The 21,576-nt window shown below is 45.1% G+C and overlaps 1 protein-coding gene across 2 annotated transcripts; it reads left to right on the forward strand.

Moving 5' to 3' along the window:
- Positions 1 to 3,586: 3,586 nt before the first annotated feature.
- Positions 3,587 to 20,325, forward strand: LOC138372942 (lebercilin-like protein). Of its 2 annotated transcripts, XM_069338784.1 has the most exons (7): positions 3,587 to 3,753; positions 4,562 to 4,754; positions 7,156 to 7,289; positions 8,843 to 9,069; positions 11,600 to 11,729; positions 18,918 to 19,552; positions 20,079 to 20,325. In XM_069338784.1, exons 1-6 carry the CDS (start codon positions 3,637 to 3,639, stop codon positions 19,542 to 19,544), a joined length of 1,428 nt encoding a protein of 475 aa, XP_069194885.1. In that variant the 5' UTR covers positions 3,587 to 3,636; the 3' UTR covers positions 19,545 to 19,552; positions 20,079 to 20,325. The 2 variants fall into 2 exon arrangements, with proteins under 2 accessions (XP_069194885.1, XP_069194884.1); XM_069338783.1 differs by having other exon boundaries at positions 18,918 to 20,325.
- The last annotated feature ends 1,251 nt before the right edge of the window (positions 20,326 to 21,576 follow it).

Consider the following 21,576-nt stretch of genomic DNA (forward strand, 5'->3'; position numbering starts at 1 on the left):
CTGGCTCCAGACCCCCCCCCTGCCACACACCTGGCTCCAGTCTCCCCCTGCCACACACGTGGCCCTAGACTCCCCCCAGCCACACAATAGACGTCAGCCACACCATAATTAGTAATAATTAAAGACGGCTTTACAAATTTTCTTTGTTTTATAGTCATTATCTTTTAATACGTTTCGTCGTATAGACATTTACATTAGATGTTAATACTGACTTAATCATATTATTCCTGTCCACACTGAGGTCACGGAAATGTTATACGGTGCCCTTGGACGGGGCGGAAGCTCTGGGTGTAGGGCAGCCTGCGTATGCTACACCCACTCTACGCACCACGTATGATACACCCACTCTACGCACCACGTATGCTACACCCACTCTACACACCACGTATGCTACACCCATCCCATATACACATGACTGCCACCATCACATTGAATAATTAATTCAGATACATGTGAATAAGTCCATAGTCACCTGGACTGAGACACTGTAATGGAAGGCATGTCGCATACCCGTCCACAAGTTAACACTAGAGGTATGGTGGCGTGTGTAGCACTGTCTTGGCTGCCCATAGAGTGTAGATCATGCCATGTTCCGCACAGCTCGCCCCTACAGTCTCCCACAGGATGGTCGCTTCTGCCGTCTATTTTACCCCTTTGATAGATTGCCTCGTCTCTGTCCTCTAGCTGTCGTTTCCTAACCATGGGGCCAGATTCACGAAAGCCCTTACGCAAGAACTTACGAACCTGTACATCTTTTGTCAATCTTTGGCGGCTTCGTTTCCAACTATTAAACAGTTAATGAGCTCCGAAGCACCAGGAGGATGTTTATAACAATAACAACAGTAGAATGGAAGTTTCCATGCGTGTAAACTGTTTAATAAATGTAACTAAAGCCGTCAAAGATTGAGGAAAGATGTACACGTTCGTAAGTGCTTGCGTAAGTGCTTTCGTGAATCTGGTCCCAGGGTTGCAAGTGGTCTGCATGTAAGCAAGCTTCTTCCCTTCTTCTCCCTGGGAATAAGTCACATTTGTATTCCTCACAAGCCACGTCATAGAAGTGTGGCGGCGGCAGCAAATAACAGAAGACCTCAGACACGGCGGTGTAGCCCAGGGTGTACCTCCCCAGGGTCCTTGCAGTCAGGGGGTGGCGCCTAGTCTCTACAGTCAAGGGGTGGCCGCCTAGTCTCTACAGTCAGGGGGTGGCCGCCTAGTCTCTACAGTCAGGGGGTGGCCGCCTAGTCTCTACAGTCAGGGGGTGGCCGCCTAGTCTCTACAGTCAGGGGGTGGCCGCCTAGTCTCTACAGTCAGGGGATGGCCGCCTAGTCCTCTACAGTCAGGGGGTGGCCGCCTAGTCTCTACAGTCAGAGGGTGTGGCCGCCTAGTCTCTACAGTCAGGGGGTGGCCGCCTAGTCTCTACAGTCAGGGGTGGCCGCCTAGTCTCTACAGTCAGGGGTGGCCGCCTAGTCTCTACAGTCAGGGGATGGCCGCCTAGTCTCTACAGTCAGGGGGTGGCCGCCTAGTCTCTACAGTCAGAGGGTGTGGCCGCCTAGTCTCTACAGTCAGGGGTGGCCACCTTAGACTGGAGCTGTGATCTCGACTGGTTGTTCTCATAAAAATCAGTCGAGATACCGAGGAGGCCACAATATTACATATGTCCCTAATTACTACGGTCAGTGTGGTGGTGTCTGCGTGGTCCAGGAGGACGACGTGGCTGCATCAACACGAGGAGGACTGTGAAGAGTACCGTGTATAGTGTTGCCCTCGCTCACAGTCTATGGTCGGTGAAGTCCCAGCCCTCAGGATACTCTGATAACTATGAAACTTTAATGTGTAATACTAGGACTCTGGATCTATACCGGCGTACTGGCTTAGTGCTTTCTCCTGTGCGCTGCCTTAGGGGCCCTGGGTGAGGAGGTGTTACGGTTGACAAGAACCAGACCCAGCCTGGACACGGCTCCTCAGTCGTGTGGACCTCACCTCCTCATGAAACCCGTTCTCTAATTACGCCGTGTACAAAATGCAGCGGTTTAGCCTGATCAACAGCGTCAACACCTAGGGTACTCACCTAACCCACCGGAGCCCATACTTATTAGTCCCAGGAAGCATCAGTATTGCGGTAAATTTAGTTACACACAAGCACCATTTTGTGCCGGAGTCGATTGCTTAGAAACTGTAGTGGGTTGACCGTGCCTAGTAGAGTGTTGTGTGGAGGTAGAGTGCCGGCCACATTAACCCTACAACGACTCCATGCTGCGTCACATTGTATTATGGGAGGAGTGAGAAGCCATCGTGTAGGGCCAAGTGCCTCACCCTTCCCCCGTCCTCCTCTGCGTCCCAAACCCGACCTTCCATGACCTGCATGGACATTACTGGGCCTCCAGTCTCTCGCCTGTTAGAGATAATTCGATTGTAATTATACTAACAGTTTAATAACTTAATGAGGTGCTTTGTAATTTTTTTTAATTATTAGTTTGTCTTGTCCATCATGCAATAATTATTTAGTAAAGTTAAAGCGATTTTGTTGTCTTTTTTGTTTATCATTCCAATCATTCCAGCGGAATTAATAACCACAAAATTTCCCATAAATTAAATAGTGTTTACCGTTGTGATGAGAGCGAGGGAGGAGAGTGGTGGTGCAGCTGGAGCCTGGGCTGAGACCCGCACCAGCTGCCTCCTGGCCTCCCCCCTTCCCACCTTTGTACCAGACGTGCTCCTGGAGTGCAAGGAGCACGGGTGTTGTCAGACGAATTTACGTAATGTGGCGAATTGCTTGACTCTGTGAATGTTAACTCTGGTTTGTATAAAATATCTCTATAATGGTGATAATTGTTATGGTGACGGCGCCGAGCAAAGCTCACTTGTCTGCCTCGCCTCGCACACTGCCACCATCTCTTTGTCTGGGTGTTAATACCAGGCAGCTTGTGTGTCTGAGGCACGGGCACCCTGTGTGTCTGTCCGGCTGTGGGCGTCTGAGGGACGGGCACCCTGTGTGTCTGTCCGGCTGTGGCCGTCTCAGGGACGGGCACCCTGTGTGTCTGTCCGACTGTGGGCGTCTGAGCGACGGGCACCCTGTGTGTCTGTCCGGCTGTGGGCGTCTGAGGGACGGGCACCCTGTGTGTCTGTCCGGCTGTGGGCGTCTGAGGGACGGGCACCCTGTGTGTCTGTCCGGCTGTGGCCGTCTGAGGGACGGGCACCCTGTGCTCACCTAATTGTGCTTGCGGGGGTTGAGCTCTGGCTCTTTGGTCCCGCCTCAAGTGTCTGTCCGACTGTGGGCGTCTGAGTGACGGGCACCCTGTGTGTCTGTCCGGCTGTGGGCGTCTGAGGGACGGGCACCCTGTGTGTCTGTCCGACTGTGGCCGTCTGAGGGACGGGCACCCTGTGTGTCTGTCCGACTGTGGCCGTCTGAGGGACGGGCACCCTCCGCCTGTGAGAATGACCGCTCGTGTCAGGCTGCTGCCTCACTATACGTACTGAACATGTTCAGTTATTCTTAGACATAACGTTTTGTATACTGCTCTCAAACTGTAGGTGAGGATGAGATACTGAATATATTAGTTAAGAATATATATATTAAGATAATATTAATAGCGACTTTCTTGACAGGAACTGGAGGAACAGAACAGGTTGCTGGTGCGCATGGGCAAGAGGCAGGAGGCGGCGCTCACCAGGTACCAAGACACCAAGAGCGAACTTCCTCATATCATCGAGGCCCACAAGATCGAGATTAATGTCCTACAGGAGAAACTTCGCAGGGTAAGCTCTTCATACCGGGGTAGAGCACCAGAGCACACGCTCAGGTTGGTACAACTAGGAGTAGAATAGGACGTCAAACGGTTCAACTGTAAGATATGAGACCAGTATTTAGTAATGAACAATAAGAATTGGGAGAGTGTACCAGGATGAGTGCTAATATGATGGGGTAAGGGACGGAGGCAGGGATAGGTATATGTTCTTCTCTAACAGGATGGTGGTTAGTGAAACGCGGGTGGTGGCACCCGCAGAGTATACATCTTGTGTGTACTATGTGATGTCACTATACTAGTACTTTGAACTCTGTTATCATCACCTAACCTCACAACCCGACATTTGTCGGGTTTAAACTGCGTCTGGCGCTCATTCAGCTGTTTTTAAAAGCTTTACACCTGTAGTCTTATGATGTGGTGGAGTGGTGTTGTGGGTGAGTGCTGAGGTGTGGTGGTGCTGGTGCTCCGTAATGGGCGAGTGTGGTGGTGCTGGTGCTCCGTAATGGGTGAGTATGGTGGTGCTGGTGCTCCGTAATGGTGGAGTGTGGTGGTGCTGGTGCCCCGTAATGGTGGAGTGTGGTGGTGCTGGTGTCCCGTAATGGTGGAGTGTGGTGGTGCTGGTGCCCCGTAATGGTGGAGTGTGGTGGTGCTGGTGCTCCGTAATGGTGGAGTGTGGTGGTGCTGGTGCTCCGTAATGGTGGAGTGTGGTGGTGCTGGTGCCCCGTAATGGTGGAGTGTGGTGGTGCTGGTGCTCCGTGTGCTTCCTTGACTCGTCAAAGTGGAGGAGGAGGGGGGTACTGATGACGGTATCTTGTCAGTCGACAGAGGTGAACCGTCGAAACGGCGAGAAGCTGAAAGTGACAGACTCTCGAGTGAACAAGCTCACAGATGAACTGACCCGCCTGAGGGAACTGAGTCGCAAGAGGAATCTTCCTGAGCGGGAGGAACTCAACAGGAAGCTGAGTGCTGCCGCCAAGGCACTCCAAGACAAGGAAAAAGAATTAGAGGCAAGTTTCTAACCTCTTGTTCATTACCGAAATCAACAGTCTCAAAAATTATAACGTTCCATATGTAATAATACCAGAGGGAGTTGCCTACTGTGCTCCGGTCTGTCTTGTCTGTCCATCTCTCTCTCTTTTCTCTTAACTAAGACCAGGGTTCATTGGGTATGTCACTGGGAATCTTAGTGAAACTGCAAGCCAGAGCTGTTATCCTACATCAGCTCATCTGAAGCCTGTCTCTATAGAGACATTTGTTTTACAAGATTATTAATTGGATCTATTAGGATTATACTAGTTATACCTTGTGAATTAGCTCCCTCTCTCTCTCTCTCTCTCTCTCTCTCTCTCTCTCTCTCTCTCTCTCTCTCTCTCTCTCTCTCTCTCTCTCTCTCTCTCTCTCTCTCTCTCCCTCTCTCTCTCTCTCTCTCTCTCTCTCTCTCTCTCTCCCCTCTTTATATTATATATATATATATATATATATATATATATATATATATATATATATATATATATATATATTTATATATATATATACTATATATATATATATATATATATTATATATATATATATATATATATATATATATATATATATATATATATATATACATATATATATATATATATACATATATATATATATATATATATATATATTTATATATATATATACTATATATATATTATATATATATATATATATATATATATATATATTATATATATATATATATATATATACATATATATATATATATATATATATATATATATATATATATATATATATATATATATATATGTCGTACCTAGTAGCCAGAACGCACTTCTCGGCCTACTATGCAAGGCTCGATTTGCCTAATAAGCCAAGTTTTCCTGAATTATTATATTTTCTCTAACTTTTTTCTTATGAAATGATAAAGCTACCCATTGCATTATATAAGAGGTCAATTTTATTTTATTGGAGTTAAAATTAACGTAGATATATGACCGAACCTAACCAACCCTACCTAACCTAACCTAACCTATCTTTATAGGTTAGGTTAGGTTAGGTTAGGTAGCCGAAAAAGTTAGGTTAGGTTAGGTTAGGTAGGTTAGGTAGTCGAAAAAACATTAATTCATGAAAACTTGGCTTATTAGGCAAATCGGGCCTTGCATAGTAGGCTGAGAAGTGCGTTCTGGCTACTAGGTACGACATATATATATATATATATATATTATATATATATATATATATATATATATATATATATATATATATATATATATATATATATGTCGTACCTAATAGCCAGAACGCACTTCTCAGCCTACTATTCAAGGCCCGATTTGCCTAATAAGCCAAGTTTTCATGAATTAATGTTTTTTCGTCTACCTAACCTACCTAACCTAACCTAACCTAGCTTTTTTTGGCTACCTAACCTAACCTTACCTATAAATATAGGTTAGGTTAGGTTAGGTAGGGTTGGTTAGGTTCGGGCACATATCTACGTTAATTTTAACTCCAATAAAAAAAAATTGACCTCATACATAGAGAAAATGGTTGCTTTATCATTTCATAAGAAAAAATTATAGTAAATATATTAATTCAGGAAAACTTGGCTTATTAGGCAAATCGGGCCTTGAATAGTAGGCTGAGAAGTGAGTTCTGGCTACTAGGTACGACATATATATATATATATATATATATATATATATATATATATATATATATATATATATATATATATATATATATATTTTTTTTTTTTTTTTTTTAAGTTTGTGAGGGTACCACCTCTGGTGCCAATGTGGGGACCCATAGCCTCGGAGAAGAAAATAAAAAGTATTCAAAGGAGACCTTGTGGTTTCTCACTGAACACTAATATTATCTTCTCCTACCACCCCCATTCTTTTGTATGTACACATATATATTTACTTTATTTGAACTTTGTTACAAAAAAGGAGTTACATATGGGGTACAAAGATGGTTGTCATAGGTTGTCGAGTTCCTCCAGCTCCTCAGATGGCGGGCAGGAACCCTGGATGCAGTGCGCATTTCCCCTCTGTATCGCCACACTGAGGCGCTGGAAAAGAAAGCTTGCAGCTCTCGGGTCCCTTGTTGTTTCAATGAGCCTAGAACGAGTGTTCTATATATATATATAAATATATATATATATATATATATATATATATATATATATATATATATATATATATATATATATATATATATATATATACATATAATATGTACTCTCTAAACACGAGGATACAATGATATAATTAACACCACCTACCATTGCTCCCTGACATATTGCTGCCAATAAATCATATCCAGAACATACTTAATTTCTCTTAGTATTTATTTTGTGGGTGAGATATTATGTGTAGTGTGGAGGAGTGAAGTGTGAGTACACGTGCAGGGAGCGCGCCGCCGCCTGGCCGTGCTGGAGAAGTCGCTGAGGCAACAGGTGCAGGCGGAGGTGGGCAGACACAGGGCCACCGCCAAGAAGCTCTACACTCTCCAGTGTCAACACCACAAGGTCCTCGACACTCTTCTGGTTAGTTAACTCCCACTTACAGTCATCTTATTGGGGCTCACTGACACGTGGTCGTTCCGGGTTAGTGTCTTGTTTTCATCATTACTGATTGTGGTTCAAAACGACAAGAAACATCTTAAACATCTTATTCTTGGAATGTGATGATAATTGACCTGTTTAATGCAAAACTCCAGTGACTCTTCATGTGCATATTGGAGTTATCATCATTTTATACAGTCACTATCATTGTACAGTTTTATCATATTACAGCTATACACAGCTTCCTGTCGCACTTCAAAAACTCTTAAACTATCATAAACGTCTACAAGCACACGAGCAAAAAATGTTTTTCTATATAAATACGAATAATTAAACCAGAAGTTCATATGATTGTAAATATAAGAACTGTGCTGGATGTGAAACCTTTGTGTCACATTGGGGAGAGAATAAAGAATGAGTAAACGTGAAGTGAAGGACTCTGCCTGAACTTGGTGCATGGTGTGACTTCCTCATCTGTACCTTCCTCACCTTCACGTGACCTAATCCAGAATATAACATGACAAGGATGTGACCTGGGGGGCAGGGTAGTGACCTGGGGGGCAGGGTAGTGACCTGGGTGGCAGGGTAGTGACCTGGGTGGCAGGGTAGTGCCACCGACAGAACTCGGTGGCAAGAGATCACTGGGTATTGGGTTAAATAGTCTCTGACTACTAATACTTTTGATCAGACGGTCACGGTTCATTGGTCATAGTACTCGACATGCTAGTGTGTTTGTAGCTCCTGGCTGTCTAAGGTTCGAAAGCTTCACGAGGAAGTTTTTCTGATATATATCTATATAAATAAAAATGGAAATGTTCGTTTGTTCAAAATCGCTAATCTCCGAAATTTCTTTACCAATTGCTTTGAAATTTTCACACAATGTTCCATTTGCATCCGGCCAGGTTTTTATATACATACTAATATAGATGTCACGTCTGTGACGGTAAAAAACATGTTTTTTTCTGAAAACGGAAAAAAACGGCCACTTTTTTTCTGTGGCTCAGCAACGTACATACGTTGCTGAGCCACAGCAACGCGTGGCCGGGTACAGCTAGTATACTAATATATGTATTATTAAACAAATGTACGAAATGACTTGTTATTTTGTAATGCAGATTTTTAAATGTTGACAAAACCGCAATATCACGTTATAAACAATACCAAACACTTGGCAAGCTACCATTGTTTGGGCTGATATAATGAAAATTCTGAGACACATATATAATAAATTTCAATTAGTAATCTGTACACTTTAAGAGTAGCAATCTAAGTTGTGAGTTGTGAGAACATTTCCTCACCTCACGGTTGCGTGCAGTTGTTTAGCAATGTTGATACAGGCAAGGCTATTTGTTGGTAATATAAGTGTTGGGGCCGCCCGCACGGACCCCACGTTCTGCTCCATGGTCTCCTCGGTCTGGTGCATTATTTTGATCACTATTTACTTACCGAGGCCTCCGTACTGGGAACACAAAATAATAAAAAATGTTATTTTATGAAATGTAAATATGGAGTTTGAAATGTCAAGTTTGTTTCAGGAGCGTGAGAGAGAGTTGGAGTCGCTGCAGCAGTACCGGCGGAGGGGTGAGGGAGCCGGTGAGAGCACCTCCACCACGGCTGCCTCCTCCCGCTCGCCCTCACTCTCAGCAAGACGCAAGTCTGGACGCAAGCACAGCAGCGAGTCCTCGGACACCAACACCTCTGGCATTGTGTCAGCCATTGAGGCCGCCTCCAGCGAGTCCCGCGCCTCGCTCACCCTAGAAGCGTGAGTTACTTCACTCAACCTACTTTATCATTTTCATTTAATAATAAAATACATTTTTATTTTAAAAAATAAGAAAATAAGAATAGTTGATACTGTAATAGTAGTCATTCTTCGTTTTTTTAAATAGTTTTTTATTCTATAATGTTTACTTTTCTGTCATTGAAAATGAAATATATATATAATATATATATATATATATATATATATATATATATATATATATATATATATATATATATATATATATATATATATATATATATATATATATATATAATTTGCATACTTTGTGTCATTATATAATGGAATGTGAAAAAATCGCGGAATTTAGAGATAACACCATCAATAGTGTCCAAGAAATGTGTAAGTACTTCATTCATAATGATGTGCTGCCCGAAATCTTAGCGAAGTATCCAAAATTTGCTTACTGTAGGTAATGCATGCACATGACTGTAAAGCTGCCGCCCAGTTGGGTGGGTGTGGAGCACATGGCTGTAAAGCTGCCGCCCAGTTGGGTGGGTGTGGAGCACATGGCTGTAAAGCTGCCGCCCAGTTGGGTGGGAGTGGAGCAAGACTAGTAACTGTGTGACTCACCATAGATGTAAAGTGCCTTGTATAGTGACTGTTGTGAGCCTCTTGTTGATCACTTGTGACACAAAAGATTATTGATGTGTGTATTTGTGTGGGTGATTAAATATGTATGTGTATGTATATATATGTTGTTGAATATGACCGAAAAGGTAAGATTAATAATTCTAACACGAATCTTCTCAATATTTCTTATGTTTTTCTTCACTGTCGGTGGTAATAAAAATAACAATTCTCCGAAATTCATTTTTTAATTGTCTGACGCCTGAACGCGTTTCGTAATTCGTATTACATTTTCAAAGACAATTTACACACAAATTCTTCGTACCGAGGTGAGGTGATATGGTACAAAAGTTTTGGGTGAGGTGACAAACACAAGACAGAACACGAAACAATGGGTATAAATTAGAAAAGTGGATCTGCAGTTACTTCCATTCATATGTTCACTTATCCGATTTATACCCCATTATTTCGTGTTCTGTCTTGTGTTTGTCACCTCACCCAAAACTTTTGTACCATATCACCTCATCCAATAGAGTATAAGTACGAAGAATTTGTGTGTAAATTGTCTTTGAAAATGTAATACGAATTACGAAACGCGTTCAGGCGTCAGACAATTAAAAAATGAATTTCGGAGAATTGTTATTTTTATTACCACCGACAGTGAAGAAAAACATAAGAAATATTGAGAAGATTCGTGTTAGAATTATTAATCTTACCTTTTCGGTCACATTTAACAACATATGTTTACAAGAAAGACTGTTACCAAAATATACTAATATAAAAAGTATGTATATATGTATACGTATATTTATATATATATATATATATATATATGTACATGTATGTATGAGAGTGTGTACACGTATATATAACATTAATAATTGTGTAACTAGCGTCAAAAGATTGTTATTTGCTTAGCTAAACGAACTAGACGGTTCAGTTCCTGAATCGATTATGTGCCTCTGTAAGCCTTTACACCACCGTCCACGGGATGGGTATGGGGTGCATAATAAAGAAAGAAAGAAGAGAAGTTCGCATAAAGGAATATGTTCAGTCCATTACATTGACAGAGCAACTGTGTGAGGCGGCCGTCCTTGGCGGGTGAGAGGCGGTGTGAGGAGCTCTGCTCCCGCCTGACGCCTCTTGCCAAACACGCCGCTTATTGATTATTTGGTGATATTAGTGATTATATCATTTGTTATGACGAGAGGTTGTCCGTGTGTGAACGTGTGCACGATACAAGGAATAATAATAGCAAAGACACGATGGTGGCGATGTGTTGAAGGGAGGGTTGTGAAGCCCCCGTATATGGTAAACATAGTACTGTACTTGGATACCTTGTACGGTGAACAGTGTCTGGGCACTTGGTATGGTGAACAGTACCAGAGTTAGCAACTTCACAGTCGTCTTTGGGGTCGACCGTTGGATGGAATGGACTTGGTCCAAACACGGGTTGCTGTAAATGCTTCACCCACGTTTTTATTGTGCATGGAACGGATGGGGGGGGGGGGGGAAGGTGTACATATATATTTAAGGTAAATATATTTTACCTAAAATTGTTATTGTCAGTATATGTTTCATCTCTACCTCTACGCTCTGTGTTACATTGTTACACGCATTCACAGCTAAAACACATCGCCATAACCTCGTGTTCAAAAACAATTATAACTGTAAACACCTGAAAAAAACACCACAACGATATTCATTGCATTGCTGTTCAATACTAACGAATGCCCTAGAATCAATGCCCAGTCAGCATGAATGACTGTAAATTTATAGATTTTCCAATCTTTGCAGAATTGCTGTAGATTTTCAAAATCTACATCAAAATCTACAAATGTACACATTTTTTTATCAGTTCTACATTATATAACACAATATGTTACAAATATTTCCACTAATGTAGGGTGATGCTAACTAAAGTTTATGCAATGGGCAGGAGTGGTCGGCTGCCGCCAATTAGCGCTGGGAGTCGAGGGAAGACAGAGGCGGGTGACCGCGCCTCGCTACGCGGCTCCCCAGAAGCACCAGCCCGCAGGCTCAGGCTACGGACACACTCCTCCACAAATGTGAGTCTTGCGCAGAGTTCAGACTTGAGAAGCACACATTAGAAAACAGTGTTGGAGAGACAATAGGCAACTCTTACACTGAAAAGAATGCTACAAAATTTGTAGGTTTGTAAGTGCTTAGAACACTGCAAGTTGCTCTTGTGAATATTGTAAGTTTATCTTAAATGTTATGAGTCAGTCTTGACAAACTAACATCAATTAAATGTTTAATGTAATTGATTAAAAATTATATAAAAATGGTTTGATTGTTCTTCACAGAAAATCAAAATAAATCTCTACTTCTTTTAACATGTCGTCTCCGTCACACTCAATTGTAACCTATCCACCGCTGCCCACTGGATGGGGGGCGGTGTGCAGGACAAACATATAAATTTTGACACTAGCTCTCCACATATGTCAGTTTCTTAATTTAGAAACTGCACTTGAGGTCGATCTCGAACCCATTGTTGATGTGACGACTTATATTAAATTTTGTAACTAGCTCATCAAGATTGTAACTTGCTTAGCTAAATGAATTGTGGGGTTCAGTCCCTGAGCCCATTATGTGCCTCTGTAACCCTTTCCACTACCGCCCACGGGATGGGTATGGGGTGCATAATAAATGACCTAAACTCAACTCACACTCAATCTGCAGCCCAGGCATACCACTTGCATGTTGGCCATACTTACAACCTTAGTAGTCCATATTCAAATAAAAGATTGATTTTACCATTTTAAAAAGGCATAAATTATCAAACCATCAATGCACCTGTAAACTGTAATCACACCAAGAATGAGCTTTTGTTGCATGCAAGAGTTGAGGGGTAATATTGCAGTTTAACAAGTGTCTTTGTTAAACCTACAATTGTATTTTGATGTGGACTTTATTCATGGACTCGCCGCTCTGCTACCGGAGGGCGCTGACGTTCGGCCCGGGCTGTCAGTGTTGACCTGTACCTGCTGCGTGGTGGTCGTCTTGTTGACGGTGTGGTGCGGCCATTGGCCGGGGCCTGGCGGGTGTCATGGCGTCGACTAGTGGTGGCCGTGTTCGCCGGGTCGACACCGCCCGGCTTGATTTCTCGGCCCCCATTGACTGGCCCTTGGTGGAGGTTGCCCTTATGGACGTCATGCGTGTTGAGTACCAAGATCTCTACGGTGTTGAGAAACTTTCCCCTACCCGGGTGGCGGTGACATTCTCCTCGGCGCAGGTGTATCAGCTGTTTGTGCGTCGATGGGGTACACGGACGCATGTACTTCCAGGTTCTGCTGTGACGGTGGAGGTCTCCGATCCGTGGGGCCCCCTGACGTATGTGAGCGTTCATGGTGCGCCGGTGCAGTTTCCTGAGGAGGAGCTGTCCGCCGCGTTCCGTCGGTATGGTGAGGTGGTGGGGCAGCGTCATGCCTGTCTGCTTAGTGGGCGCCTGAAGGGGCTCCGTATGGGTGCCCGTACTTTGCGCATGCGGCTCTCTGGGGCTATTCCCTCTCGGGTGGCTGTGTGTGGGTTTTATGTGCGTGTGTTCTACCAGGGGCAGACTCGCTCCTGTTTCCGGTGTGGTGAGATTGGCCATTTCGCTGCAGCTTGCCGTGCCCCTCGCCCGGAGGACCCATCGGTTTTCCATGCGGATGATTTTCCACTTCTGCCGGAGGCTGGGGCGCCCCCAGCGGGCCCGGGCGCCCCCAGCGGGCCCGGGCTCTGTAGGTGTGCCTCTGGAGGCGTCGTCCCCAGCTGTCCCTACCTCTCCGTCTGCTGCTGGGTCCTCTACTCTGTCTGTTGACTCTGATGCTCTCGCGGCTCCTGCTTCGGGTGCGCCTATGCTGGTGGCGGCGGAGGTACATCGCGACCCGAGTGTCTCCTTGAAATCCGACGTGTGTGGTGTAGTGCCGGAGGGCGACCCGTGTGCAGTGGCCAGTGTGCTTCCCGAGGCCAGGGGCGGTGTTGATACTGTGTCTCCTGACGGCCAGCCTAGCGGTGTTCCTGATGCTGGTGCCGTGGCGCAGCCGCCTGCTGTCGCTTGTGCTGTGCCTCCTGTGGTTGCATTGGGCTCTTCTGTTCCTCGACGAAAGCGCGCTCCGAGGGATCGGTCGCGCAGCAGGGGCCCCCCTGGGAAGAGGATCGAGGCTTCGGGTGGTGTGCCTTTGGCTGGTGCTCCTCCCTCCGCTTCTCCAGTGGTTCCTCCTCCCCCTTCGGAAGCGGGATCTGGGGATGAGCGGGGCATTGAGCGTGGTGTCGGGCTCGGGGCAGCGGAGGAAGTGGAAAAACTGTGGATGGTGTCCTCGACGCCTGGGGCGCCCTCTTCGCATGGTGTATCTCCTGTGATTTTGAAGGCGGTTCCTGGCCGGTCGTCTTCCAGGGTGCGGCAGGGGGTTGAGCCTGGTGGTGTGGATGTGGCTCCCGCTGCGGGTGCGGTTGTGTCCCCTGGGGGACGCGTTGGGTTGGGGGTGTCCTGAGGTTCTCCCGATGGCGCCCTCTGTTGTCTGTGCGTCTTTCAATGTTCGTGGTTTGAATGATCTTGGGGTCCAGTTGGGCCTGTTGGATGTTCTGCAGGAGCAGCGTGTGGATGTGGCTCTGATCCAGGAGCATAATGTTCGTGAGGTGTCTGTGCTGCAGTGTTTAAGTGCGCATTTTCATGTTGTGCTCAACCCGCCGAGGACGTCCTTCGGGGGGACGCTTATGTTGTTTTCTAGGAGGGCTTCCTTCTCCGTGCTTCACACGGAGATGGATGAAGATGGGCGGGTTTTGTTTGTGAGGGTTGAGTTTTTGGGGGTCATTCTTCCGTTCCTGACGGTGTACGCCCCCTCGGGGGTGGCTCGCCGTCGGGAACGGGAGGAGTTTTTTCGGGTGGGGCTTCTCCCTTAACTGCGTCATGATACGCGGAGTATGGTTTTTGGTGGTGATTTTAACTGTGTGACGAGTGCGCGGGACTGTAGTAGCGCCCGCCCGCAGAATGTCTCGGGTGCGCTGCTGGAGGTGGTGCGTTCTTGCGGTTTCAAGGATGCTGCTGTGCTCTATGGGGGCGAGTTGTCCTTTACTTTTGCTGCGCATGGGGCGCGTTCGCGGATTGATCGCGTGTATGTTACTGGCGGGGGGTGTTCTGTGTTTGCTTTCCACACTGTCCCGGTTGCTTTCTCGGACCATAGTCTCGTGGTGGTCCGGGTTGGTGTGCCCAGTCAGGTACGGGTCGGCGCGGGGTGGTGGAAGCTGAATTGTGGGTTGTTGCGTTCTCCGAGGGTTTGTGGGCAGTTTCGGGTTTGGTGGGTCGGGGTTCTCGCCCGGCGGTGTGATTTTCCTTCTGTTTTAGATTGGTGGGAGTGGTGTAAGGAGCAATGTCGGTTGTTTTTTCGGGTGGCTGCCAAACGTGAGGCTGCTGGAAGGTTTGGGTTGCTGCGGTTGTTCCAGGCGAGGCTTTCGCGGTTGTATGTGCGGTACAATGCTGGGATTGACTGTTTTGGGGAGATTGCGGAGTGTAAGGAGCGTATTTGTGGTTTGCGGAATGAGTGGGCCGAGGGTGTTCGTGTGCGTGCTCGTGTGAGTGAACGTGTTGACGGGGAACGGCTCTCTCCTTATCTTTTAGGGAAGGTGAAGGCTGCGCGGGACGGTGTTCTTTTTACGGCTCTGCAAAGGCCGGATGGGTCTGTTGTTTCGGACACCGGTGGTGTGTTGCATTATGTGCGGCAAGAGTTGGTTGCGCTCTATAGGGAGGTGGTAGGGGACGACGCGATTGCGGAAGGTTTTTTGGGTGGTTGTGCTCCGGGGTTGTCTGCTGCTGATTGTGTTGGTTTGGAGGAAGATGTTTCGTTGGGGGAGCTTTTCGGTGTGGTGAGGTCATTTCGTTCCGGGAAGGTGCCGGGCTCGGATGGTCTTCCTGTCGAGTTTTATGTTGCCTTTTGGGATGTGTTGGGTGATGTTCTTTTGGAGGTGGTCCGGACTTGCCTCCGGGGGTGCGTTCTGCCTGTATCTCAGTGCGTTGGGATTGTGCGGCTGCTCCCGAAGCCGGGCGATTTGCGGTTCTTCTCGAACTGGAGACCCATTACTTTGTTGAATGTGGACTATAAGATCCTGTCCAAGATTTTAGCTGGTCGGTGTCGCCGTGTGGTTGCGTCTGTGGTTTCCGTGGAACAGTTTTGTGGTGTTCCAGGTCGCTCGTTACTGCAGTGCAATGCGTTATTTCGGGATGTGCTTCTGTACGTGTCGGGCTCTCGCTTGTCTGCAGCGATGCTTTGCCTGGATTGGTCTAAGGCTTTTGACCGTGTTTCGTTAGCTTTTGTTTTTCGTGTGTTAGAGAGGCTTGGTTTTCCGCCTTTGTTTGTTCGTTGGGTGCGTATGTTGTACGCTCAGTGTTGCAGTCGGGTTTGCATCAATGGGTTCTTGAGTGCTCCTTTCCCTGTCCGCCGTTCGGTGAGGCAGGGTTGTCCGCTTTCCATGCTCCTTTATGTGCTCTTTCAGGAGCCTTTTTTTCGGGCGGTCAAGGCTTGTGCATTGATCCGTCCCCCCCGGCTGCCTTCTGATCTTCGGTTACCCATCTGCGGTTATGCGGATGATACCATCCTGTTCGTGGCCTCTGCTGGTTCTGTTCGGGCTGTCCAGGTCGTGGTTGAGAGGTTTGAGTTGGCCACTGGGGCCCAGGTCAATCGTGCCAAATCTGGTCTTATGGGTATCGGTGAGTGGTCCTCTCGCCTTGTGTGGGAGGGGTCTTGGTTTCCGGTGGTCTCCTCTCTGCGAGTTCTGGGGATCACCTGGTTCGCTTCTTACGAGAGATCTTTGGAATTTAATTGGGGTGCGGTTTCTCGTAGTGTTGGTGTTGCGGTTGGGTTGTTGGCTGCGCGCCCGTTAACAATTTATCAGCGGGCGTTGCTTGTTACTTGTAAAGTTCTGTCACGTGTCTGGTTCGTGGCTCGGTGTTTCCCCCTAGATCGCCGGCTGGCTCTGGGGTTGGAACGTCAGGTTTATAGGTACGTGTGGTGTGGTCGTTACCACCCGGTTCGTCGCTCGACGTTGGTGTTAGCGGTGCGGGAAGGTGGGGTTGGTATTCCTGATGTGTTTACCAGGGCTCGGGCGCTGTTCTGGGTCTCGTTGCGTCAGGGTTTAGCGTTGGGTGGGGGGCTCAATGCTTTGTGTGTTTTTTATTGTTCGGTCCGGTTTAGTTTTTTGGTGGATTGCGGTGTTTGTCGGGAGGTGGCCTTTTGTACCCCTCCTGTTTACTCCTGGGCGGTGGACATTCTTCGGGCTGTCTGTCGTTGTCCGGGTTATATGTCTCTCTCAGTGAAGGCGATTTATGGGGTTCTATTTTGTCGTGTTCAGCCGCGGGTGGAGTCTTTATTCCCGTGTTGGGATTGGGGGAAGGTGTGGGCGGCGTTAGGGGCGCGGTTTTTGGCGCCGCAGCAGCGGGAGTTGTTGTTTCGCATGTTGCATTTGTCGTTGGCGACAAATGACCGGTTGTACATGCTGGGTTTGCGTGCCTCTGACGCATGTGTCCACTGTGGTTTGCCTGAAACTCAGTTACATGTTTTCTATTTTTGTGAGAGGCTGAGTGGTTTGCTTGCTTGGTTTCGTGCTGTGTTGGCCGTGGTTTGTGGGCCGGGATGTCGGGGTGGTTTTTTGCCGTTTTTGTTTTTGTCTTTTCCGCGGGGCTCTCGACGGGTGCGTAATACGCTCTGTCTTCTTGTCGCTGACTATGTGTATTGTGTGTGGGTTGGCCGGAGGGAGGGTTATGGGGTTGATAGGGTTTTGGGGTTTTTGAGAGGGCGCTTACGGTTCACCTGGTGGTGGCTGCAGCGTGCTTTTCCGGATGATTTTTGTGGTTGGTTTACTGGTGCGTATGTTCGTGGGGCTGCTTTTGAGTGATTGGTCGTGGGTTGGGCTCGTGGATGTTGGCTGTGGGTTGGTTGGGTGGGTCTTGTTCCGGTTTGTTTTCGGTCCCCGGTCCTCCGATGGGCCTCCTCGGCGGGGGTTGGGCGGGGTGTGTGTGTGTGTGTGTGTGTGGTTGTTTTGTTCTGTTGTGGTTGCTCCTGTGGGTGTGTGTTTCGTTAGGTGTGCTTGTGTGTGGGTGTGGTTTTTATGTTTCCCCTGGCTCCTGCGTGGGCCTTTTTGTTTGCCTTGTATGGGTTTTATGTTTTGTGCATTTTTGTTCTTTATGGTATGTATGCTTATGTGCTCCTCTGTGTTTGGAGCGTGCCTCTTCTGTCTTTTGTGATTTTCTGTGTGGGGGGGTTGGGGTGCCCGGGTTATGTTTTGTCCTCCCCCCCCCCCCTTTTCATGTACTCCTGTTCCTGTGTTATGAGTGTTTTTTTTGCCATTACTGATTGTTATTTCTCTTTTTATGTGCCATGTACTTTGCCTTGTGCTATTTATGTATTATTTATCTGTTCTTTCTTGATTTGTGTTTTGTGTTCTGCCTTTGTATTATGTCTTTTTAATTATGCTTGAGGAAACGGAGTAAGAAAAACAGAAATGTACTCAGTTATTTCTGTTTGACTTTCAATGTATGTATTTCCATGTTTTTTGTTTAATGTAGTTTTGTAATTTTGCCTCTTAGGGGTTTCGGAGGCCTGTTGTTCTATACTTTTATGCACCTGTGTTTGGGTTGTTGGGCTGGGCTTGTATGTGCGCTCTCCTTTTGTATTTCTGTACTTAAGGTTGTGTGGAAGTGCCTGTGTTTTATGTTATTTCTATTGTGTGCTATTAATGACATGTTCTGTTTTTTGTGGTACATACTGTCCCCGTTTCTGGGTTCTCTTTTTTTTTGTGCCTTGTGTCATGTGTTTTCTTTCTTGGTTTTTGTTGGGTATGTTTAGTGTATCCGTGGTTTACTTCCTTTGTTATATTGTCCTGTGTATGTTCATAACTTGTTTGTTCGGCGGGTGTCTGTTTTGTACATTGTGTATTCTTTTATAAAAATAAAAAAAAAAAAAAAAAAAAAAAAACTTGCATGTTGGCCATACTTACAACCTTAGTAGTCCATATTCAAATAAAAGATTGATTTTACCATTTTAAAAAGGCATAAATTATCAAACCATCAATGCACCTGTAAACTGTAATCACACCAAGAATGAGCTTTTGTTGCATGCAAGAGTTGAGGGGTAATATTGCAGTTTAACAAGTGTCTTTGTTAAACCTACAATTGTATTTTGATGTGGACTTTATTCAACTATAACATGGCAAAGAATATGCACAGGCATTATTATTGTAAATGATGCTTGCACTTTTAACAGGAAGGAGTCGAGGAGAGACGCAGGGTAAGACGAAGCCGGCGCTCTCCAAGGTCGTGTAAAGAAGAAGGCTTCATAATCACCCCACTTGCCACTCCAACACCCAGCCCGGTCACCACGCCTGAACCTTCCGACCTCGGCTCACAACCTGACGCCAATGCTGTGGATGATGGGGCAAGCCGCCCTGGTCATACTGATCACAGGCGACGACTGCGGTTGGCAGCATCACTGCGGGATGCTAGACGTAATGTAAGCAAGGAGATTGGTCACGAGAAGGACCTTGATGACGATCAAGGAATACCAACTGGTGACAGGGATTCATCTGGTAAACGAGAATTTTCTCTAATAGAGAACTACCCACCTCGGGAACGCATCACTCTTAACGGTGGCTCAAGTGGTGGTTCCGACAGTGGTAGTTGTACGTCCTCTCCTCCTACAAAATCTGTCCCACATCTCAATGATTCCAGCATTCCTTCCCGCCTCTCACAACTAGACTCTCCCTTGCCTGCACGAGCAGTTCCAAAGAGAGAGAACACAGCCACATCTGCTGATCTTCGAACATTTTCAAGTCTCTCCAAACTTGATTCCAGCAGTTCACCGAAGCCAACACGAAGTGCTGTTACTCCATGAGATAATAGGTTGTTATTACATTACTTTTATTATCCAAACATCCTTTTGACATTACTTATTATTGAGGTATATTCTGATCTGAAACATTATTAATTCGAAGGTTATAATCGAAGGAAAGATTTCTTTATACAGTATTAACATTGAACTGTGAGTAATACATTATAATGAGCCACTTTACTGTATTATATGCTAATGTATGTATATATGAGTGGATGTGTATATTAGTGTATGTGTATACTAGGGTAGGTATATACTAAGGTAGGTGCAAAGTAATAAGTTTTGTATAACAATATAATAAAATATAGTGCATCCAGGAAAATAATTAACAAATTTAATACACTTTTATAATTGTTCCAGATGATATTGTTAGGCAGTAATAGTTTTTTTAATTTATCAGTCATTTTCTATGAACATTTAGAACCAATGAATTTTAATTTTGATTTTAATTGTATATATTAAATATTGTTTGTATTCATTAAAACACAGTGTAAAGAAATTATCGAACATACTACAGTTCTTATTTCATTTTTGTAGATAGAGTAGAGTTGGACGTTTTTGATTGAAGACGCGAGCAGTGTGGGGCAGCTAGAGGCGCTCAGTATTACTGATCCATTTCCTTGGCACTCAAACCTCTCTCAGTTTGTATGATTCGTCTCCCCAGTTCTATATTGAATTAGGGTTACTAATTTTATAGAACTCGTTATAATTTTCATGGGTTCTATTTAGAATTAGGGAGCTAATTTAATAGAACCAAACTATATAAATAAATTTTTTTATTAAATATGGCTTTTCTTTTGCAGTTTATTTCTGGAATTGTTAATAAAAACACATTATAACAGTTCACCGATGTCTGGAAATGTGTAAACAATTTGTATATTACAATGTAAACTTTGTACTGTATAATAATATAGAAAAAATTACGTTAATGAAATGAAATATTGGGTAAATTATTAAACATATTTTCCTTCAATTGCGAGGGGGGGAAATGAAAAAAATTCTTGTTGAAACTATATCAGAGTTGTTGCCTGTGATTAGATGTTGAGCTGATGCAGTCAGATGCATTATAAATGATTTCAGAACGAGGAATATGTTGGGTTGTGTGATCTCGGCAGACACTGCTAGAGAATTACCAGTGCAACGAGAGGGATAGATATGGAATTGCCACCATAGTGATCCAAGCTCGCCCGCTCCCAATTCTTCGCCCCCTCCGCTCTCTGACGCCTGAAATGTTTATAACCTCTTTTGTTTTCATTTTCCAAATTACATTTAATTATAACTATGAATTTAGTGTAAATAAAATCTCAGAAATAAATGCAACAAAATTTGTATACTGATTACAGTTTGAGTGTAATGTCGCTGAGCATATGAACAATTATTAACATTGAAAATTCATAATTTATTTAACAAAAATAAATTATGGATGTGTGCACATGACTGATCTATATAGCGGATGATACAAATTTAACATTACTGTACTTGCATACTTTTTCGTCAAGTTATTTGTAAACTTACCAGTAGTTTACCCACGAGGGGAGGGGGGTTATGACAGCTGAGTGGACAGCACTTCAGATTCGTAGTGCTGAGATTCCGGGTTCGATCCCCGGTAGAGGCGGAAACAAAATGAGGTTTCTTTTACCCTGATGCCCCTGTTACCTAGCAGTAAATAGGTACCTGGGAGTTAGACAGCTGCTACGGGCTGTTTCCGGGGTGTGTGTAACAAAACCGAGGCCTGGTCGAGGACCGGGCCGCGGGGACGCTAAGCCTCGAAATCATCTCAAGATGACGAGTTTACAACCAGCACGCACTGAAGCATGTTTTGCAAGATGTTTTCGTTTTTCCTTGTCAAAGATGCGAGTAATTATAATATAGAAATTAAGCAATCAGCGACAGGCCCTGCCCTCTGTAAATGCTTTACAAAAAAACTATTGACGCCAGAAAGTCAAGTTTTGTCTCAAGATGGTCCAGCAGGTCATACCTAACACCACAATTATCGTATGAATGGAAACAACAAATGTGTACAGCTTATATCTAA

The sequence above is a fragment of the Procambarus clarkii genome, chromosome 40 (genome assembly GCF_040958095.1).
Source record: "Procambarus clarkii isolate CNS0578487 chromosome 40, FALCON_Pclarkii_2.0, whole genome shotgun sequence".
Classification (NCBI taxonomy): domain Eukaryota; kingdom Metazoa; phylum Arthropoda; class Malacostraca; order Decapoda; family Cambaridae; genus Procambarus; species Procambarus clarkii.